The following is a 6,822-nucleotide window of genomic DNA, read 5'->3' on the forward strand; positions in this document are numbered from 1 at the left end:
ACAAGAGAAGTCTTGTGGGTACAATGGGATGTTATTGATTGGAGTGAAGTGCATCATGTGGGTAATAGATGAGGAACACTTGGTAAAGAAAAGGTTAGCTCTTGTATTGATATGTGTGACTAGTAATAGTCAAGTTGTACCACAAGAAATCGGGAATCAGGAATCAGAATGTGTTATGGGTACTGGAGTCCGACATGAAGAAGGAAGTATTACCGACCAGTTGACCAATCATGAAATTTCGAGGACGAAATTTATTTAAGGGGGGTGGAACTGTGGGCCCCGGTAAAATTGTCGAACTAAGTTGAGATCGTTGAGGAATTAATTTACGATCTCTGTAATTAATAAAGGTGTTCGAGAATATTTTTCAGAATGTTTCATAAGGTGAAATCCTTGATTTAAGAGTGTGATAATAAAGAACACGACACGACGAGTTCGTGGTAATTTTCGGAGATTTTTTCGGACAAGAGAGCTATTTATTATGAATTTCTGAAGTTGGAAAATTATAGAAATTCATTTTAAGTAAAGAGAAAACCCACGGTGCAATCTGAGGCATCCAAATTCTCACCGCTTCATCGTAGCCGTTGAAATTCAATTAAAGGGAGGCTATAAATAGGGCTGGATCAGATCGAACGTCCCAGAATGATCGAGAGGTCTCTGAGCTCTTCCACCCGGATTCTCGACCCGGTAACCCGCAAAGGAGATCTGACGGAATCTCCCTCGTCCAGTCACGAAACGCTGACGGACCACCAGCGTTCGAACCGCTTCGACGTCGCTGACATTCCTCTGGTATCGGTTTGGTCATTCGCCGACCTTGGAGCGAGAATCGATGTCGTGAAGCTCTGAGTTTCCCGGCTGTTCTTCGACGAGTTCCGGCGACGAAATGATCTGCATGATCGATCCTCTCGGTGAGCTATACGTACTGGTACACTTAGTTTTCAGTTTTGGATGGGTTTTGACGAATTGATGTTTTGGTGGTTCGGGTACCGGCGGAGCCGCTGTCCTCCTTGGTCGTCCTTTGCTTCTGGGTTCGTCACCGACCTCCTGGAGCAGGGATTGGCATCTGGTGGAGCTCGATTCCTTGAGTGGGTTGAATTGGTGAGTTGTGGTATAGGCTGCCACCGTGGTACCACCACTTGTGGTGGCAGTTTGAATTTCCTTTTTGATTTTGAGAGAGATTGGGTTTTTGGTTTTCCGTGACGACGGGAAACTGAAACTTTATTGGGTTGAGAATCAATATAAGGATTTCCATTAAGTCAGAATTGAGAAGGGTGGAGAGCGGTGGACGATGAAGGTAAACAGAGAAGGAAACAGAAAGAGGTAAGATCCTTTTACGAAAGTGAATGAGTTCAGTACTTTAAAGTTCGGTGATGATGATTGGTATCTCTATTCCATGGAAACAGAGTAGAGAATGTTCAGTTGCTTGGTCCAACAACGCAGCAGGAAGGAGTTTTAAATAAATAATTTACCTTAGTGGGGAGATCACTTTGGACAGTTATTGTTGGACTTGATTATGTGTGGCATGGGTATATTTTCATTACTAGACTACTGTATGTATGTAATGATCAATTGACAAGAGTTGTAAACTAGTTCTCTTTGTAAGGTGGAACTGATATCCTGATTAAGCAAGTAGTGACAAATGTTAAAAGGTCACGTTGCCTTTAAAGAAATTGAAGTACCACGTTGTTCAATCCTTGGGATAAAGTAGTTTTAAATGTAGAGATTGGTTCTATTTAATATATGTGAAATGAGCAGCACAATTAAATACAAATACAAGGTTGAGCTTAATTTATAAGCTTGGACAGAGACTCCATATATTCTTGGAAATTAGAAGCTCATCGATAGTTATTGGTAAATTTTTGTCAAACTAGGGAATGGTCGGACAATTTAATTTGTCGAGGTTTATACGATTATTTCCCTAAGAAAGCGTTATTGATATGGAATCGTGTCGGAATTTAGGACTCCAGTTACCCGAGGAACGGAAGGTTCGTGACTCTCAGAGTACGTGAAGAAAAGCATCGGAATCCAGGTAGGGGATTCGGGACTCTCCTCGATTAGTGGTTTTATTATATTACGCTTTTTATTAAATGATGCATGTTAAGTCTGTGGTTTGGTTATGTTAAAATGCAATGCGTACTAACCAAACTGTGAGAGATGTGATGGCTTGAGAGCGAAATGTGGCACTGACTTCCTTGGGTTTGATCCCCTTAACCTCCGGAGGGTTAGCTACACCGGTCGGGCGGTGCGCGATCTCAATGACGACCCGATCCGTGTGTGTAGCTAGGTAGCGGACGCTCTCGCTACGCTTACCTGGTTATAAATTAATTTGAGGTAAGGTCGTGTAGTGGGTCTATGGGACCAGCCATCAGGTAATACTTGGATTTAGCACTGTATTTACTTAAGTATCATGCATCGGTTTTCAAGTTGAAAAATATTTTAAAGTTTGTCGTTCTTTAAATGACATGATTTTGAGTATGTTTTATACTGTGGCCACAAAGCAATATTATATTGTTTTCAAACCTAGTTGAGTTGTTTCCCAATGAACAACGAGGACGAAAGCTCACCCCTACAACAGTGTGGATGCAGGTACTGTGCACTGGTAACAGGATTGAAGGACGGAGCAGGGTATGCGGAGATAGCTTCGGTGGATAGTAGTAATGGAGGTCAGGTTCCGTGTCTAGTATCGAACTCTATCTCTTGAAAGTCATTAATTCTGGAACTTGACAGTCCTTGTTCCGTCTTGTATCGAAAATGTGTCAAGTCTTGTTTACTTTACTGGTGACTCAGAATCACTCCAGACGGACAAGTTTGATAAATGATTCTAAAAAGTTTTCACCTCAAAAAGTATTTCGATGTTTCCGCTACGCGATTTACGAAAAGAAATTTAACTAAAATGCCTTGCGGGTTTTTAGGATGTAAACTGAACATTCGCATACCGTTGTGTAATATGATAGCGAAGACAATTGATAAGTTGGTTACGTGGTCCTCGGGGGTTAAGCTTTTGACCAGCATATCGTCCACATATACCTCCATGATGGTACCGATGACATCCGCAAACATGGAGTTGACAAGTCGCTGATAAGTGGCACCTGCATTCTTCAATCCGAAGGGCACGACCTGGTAACAATAAAGACCTTTGTCTGTGGTGAAAGCGGTGTGCTCCTCATCTGCCGGGTTCATTCGAATTTGGTTGTACCCACTGAACGCATCCATGAAGCTGAATAACCGGTACCCAGCAGTAGAATCGATTAGTTGGTCAATTCGTGGGAGCGGGAAGCTATCCTTAGGGCATGCCCGGTTGAGATTTGTGTAGTCCACACACATACGCCATGATCCCGGTGCCTTCTTTGGTACCATGACCACGTTGGCCAACCACCGGGGATATGTCACTTCCCTGACAAAATTGATGGCCATCAATTTCTTTACTTCAACTTGGATAGCCTGGTACTTATCATGTGTGAAGGTTCTGCGCTTCTGTCTTACTGGTGCCGAGTAAGGAACAATGCTTAGGTTGTGCATGGCTATGTTAGTTGGTATATCGGGCATGTCTTCGTATGACCAGGCGAAAGCAGATGCGTTAGAGTGAAGGAACGAGATTAGGTCTTCCTTGATAACCGGATCCAACTTGGTACCTATCTTGACAGTCCTGTCCGGGAACTGCTCGGATAGCAGGACCTCTTCGATGTCTTCCACGGCACCGGGCCGTTCTTCGTCAGAGTCAGCATCATCTCTGGGGTCCTCGTACCTGTCTGTGAGAGGGTCGGTGGTCACGGGCAACATTTCTGACTTTCCCTTGCCCCGAGATACCGTTAAAGAATAGCACTGCCTTGCCGCAGCCTTATCACCCCGTATGGTGGCTATTCCCACAGGGGTTGGCACCTTCATCATGAGCATGTGGCCTGCAATGAATGTCTTCAAACGCCAGAGTGTCGGCCGTCCCAAGATAGCGTTATAGGATGAAGCACAGTCGATGACAATGAACTCTGTCTTAATCGTTGAACAATTTGGACTTTCTCTCACCGTGATCGATAAGTAATCTGATCCCAGTGGTTGGACTATATCTCCTGAAAAGCTGATGAGGGGCTCATTATCCTGGGACAGCTTGGCCCTTCCCCTGTTCAAAGCTTTGTATGCATCACGAAATAATACGCTAACCGAGGCCTCGGTATCTACGAGTACCCGAGACATTATGTAGTGGTCCATTTGGAGCGTGATCAGGAAGGGATCATCATGGGGCATTTTTAGATCAGCTTCTTCCTCCTGCAGGAATGTGACAGACTTCTACCCAGTGTCGCCGTCTTGTTGCGGGGCCTTGTGGAAATTGAAAACTTCTTGGTGGTCGAAACTGGAATTTCGCTTCCTCCTCTGGGGTGGTAAATCCTTCGGGCCTCCACCATGGATCGTGAAGATCTGGCCGTATATGTCGATAACTCCTATCTCTTTAGCGGGTAGATACCGCTGAAGCTTGCCCTTCTAAATTAGTGATTCGATCGTATTCTTTAAAGCCATGCAGAGGTTGGTATTCTGGCCAGCATCTTCATGGTATGTACAGAACCTTCCGGTATCCTGCTGGGTAAGTTTACTCTTCGGGAACTTCCTCGATGGTGGTCCAGGTATCTCATCTTTGTTCTCGTTCCTCAAATTTGCTATCTGGAATAAGAAACACAAGGGTTAGCCTGAGTCTAGATCTACGACTTAGTTGAAGCGCGGATCATTCCCCACTTCCAAAACCCAGAAAATCAAACAAAACCCAGAAACACTAACCAAACCCAGAAAGCTATAGAAAAGTAAAATCCTAGAAAAATCCAGTGTTTCCCTCAGGCACTACCTACAAAAACCCACACCAGCATTGTTCCTATTCCTATTCCTTTTCATTACACAAAAACCCAGGCAAAGGTAAACTGAAAACCAGAAAACATCCATGCCAGAAAAGAAACAAGAGAAAACAAGCAATCAAATCCCACAAACAAAGACGAGGAGGATTCTTACCTTTCTTTCAACAATCGATCGATCGCCCACTCCAGAAATACCAACACCACTTCTCCCCTTGATTTTTCGCCTCCTCACTGCAAATCGGCAGAGTTTTCTGAGAGTTTCTGCGAAAAGTGAAGGGAAACAGTCGGTTTCCCTCTTAAATTCAATCTCCAAGAAATCACAGCCGTTGAAGACAAAAGTCCTTCAACCGTAGGATCACTACACGTGTCCCACGCATCTCTCCACGCCTCGAAATCGTCAGTCGATGGGACGGGCATTTATTGCACCACCACTCTTTAAGCCCCACGTGGCTGACATGCACGAACAACCCTACCGGGTACCAAAGGCCCAAGGCCAGGAATACCTTATCGGGTACGAGACATCAAGCTCTCAATCCCACCGGGATCAAAGGCTCACTCACCTCATCGGGTACACGAGGCCCGGAAGCCTATCTACTCCGCTAGGCATATGAGTTTGAGCTCAACCCCATCGGGTACCAGAGGCCCAAGCCCTCTTTCAACCCCATCGGGTACCAGAGGCCCAAGACCTCTTTCAACCTCATCGGGTACCAGAGGCTCAAGCCCTCCTTCAACCCCATCGGGTACCAGAGGCCCAAGACCTCTTTCAACCCCATCGAGTACCAGAGGCTCAAGCCCTCTTTCAACCCCATCGGGTACCAGAGATGGTATGAGTTGGTGTTCAAATTCTAGGCTGCAGAATTTTAGAAAACTTGAAATTATCAGACCGTGAAAAATGAAACACCTCAATAAAGAAAATTTGAATGTTTGAGGTACAGTTTCTTGACTTGAGAGAGAAACATTTTGACTAAGGCAAGAGGCAAAAATCAGCTTTTCGTAATAAGAACCAAGGATATAGAGTTGTTAATGTAAACTCTTGGTGTGGAAGACGTGTTTCGAAGTCCTTGTCTCGAAAAGCGAACGCGCGAGTTATGAGGAAAATGTGAAATGTCACCTAAATTACTCGTGTTTGTCTTTTCTCGTCCTTGTGCCTCAATCCCAATGTAGTGGATCCTCTCCAGGTGAAGCTAGAAGATACAGTGATCATGTAGAACTAATCTTGACTTACGATTTCTTCTTTCGATTCGAGTCTACAAAGGTTCGTACCTAGGCTCCTAATTATGATGTACCTCTTTGAACAAATTCCGAGCTAAGGTATCGAACTGAAGCCTTTGGCTCGTCCACGCCAATCATCGTCACTAAGAGAGAACTAACTCGAACTTCAATCCTTTAAGGTAGCGAAACCTTTGGAACGATTGTTCCAATAGTGGACTTATGATTTTTGCTAATTACGCGTAATTACGTTCAAACTTTTCTCAAATTTTCCTTTCCTCCATGATGATGTCACAATATGTAATTCTACATGTTACGATGGTCGCCTTTCTCCACACCTCTATAGAACGAGGTATTAATTCAAATTTCCAATTCTCAATTACTCCTTGACGTCACCATTTAAGCTTCATCCTAACCACTTGATCAAAGTTATGTCTTCCAAGAGTGTGCTACCAACTTGTCCACTTTCTCAAATTTGTAGCTTTATTGACCTCAAAGTAATCAAAGATTCCTTGAAATAAAGAAAACTGGCTGCTAAAGTTATAATCCTTTAAAGATCCTTTCTTGATCACGCTTAGAAACATTCGGTGATCCTACCAAACACCAATACAACGGCGTGATCTTGTGATCCCGAAATGTCCTAAAATTTCCAAGTACATTGTTGTACTGCAATCATTTATTTTCTCAATAATTCCTCTGATTATAGGGAACATAATTTCTCAACTCTTTGCAGACCAATGGCAGCCCAAGAATAGTTTCTAGGACTCTACTAGTCGTTCCT

The 6,822-nt window shown here is 43.8% G+C and overlaps 1 protein-coding gene and 1 long non-coding RNA gene across 2 annotated transcripts; one reads left to right on the top strand and one right to left on the bottom strand.

Annotated features, from left to right (window-relative positions):
* Positions 1–270: 270 nt before the first annotated feature.
* LOC133740031 (uncharacterized) lies at positions 271–1,684 on the top strand. Its single transcript, XR_009860992.1, has 2 exons — positions 271–1,317; positions 1,401–1,684. It is a non-coding gene; the product is annotated as an uncharacterized LOC133740031 (long non-coding RNA).
* Positions 1,685–2,786: 1,102 nt separating this feature from the next.
* LOC133737390 (uncharacterized) lies at positions 2,787–5,311 on the bottom strand. Its single transcript, XM_062164954.1, has 4 exons — positions 4,987–5,311; positions 3,324–4,647; positions 2,934–3,164; positions 2,787–2,818 (listed from the first exon to the last, which is right to left on the bottom strand). The coding sequence occupies exons 2-4, from the start codon at positions 4,234–4,236 to the stop codon at positions 2,787–2,789; spliced, it is 1,176 nt and encodes a 391-aa protein (XP_062020938.1). The 5' UTR covers positions 4,237–4,647; positions 4,987–5,311.
* Positions 5,312–6,822: the final 1,511 nt, after the last annotated feature.

This window comes from Rosa rugosa, chromosome 3, assembly GCF_958449725.1.
Source record: "Rosa rugosa chromosome 3, drRosRugo1.1, whole genome shotgun sequence".
NCBI classification, from domain to species: Eukaryota; Viridiplantae; Streptophyta; class Magnoliopsida; order Rosales; family Rosaceae; genus Rosa; species Rosa rugosa.

Coding starts and splice junctions, on each gene's coding strand:
- LOC133737390 (XM_062164954.1), bottom strand. CDS start 4,236: ATGCCCCATGATGATCCCTTCCTGATCACGCTCCAAATGGACCACTAC. Junction 3,165..3,323: donor GAAGGCACCGGGATCATGGC/GTATGTGTGTGG, acceptor TGAACCCGGCAG/ATGAGGAGCACACCGCTTTC. Junction 2,819..2,933: donor CGCTATCATATTACACAACG/GTATGCGAATGT, acceptor AAAACTTTTTAG/AATCATTTATCAAACTTGTC.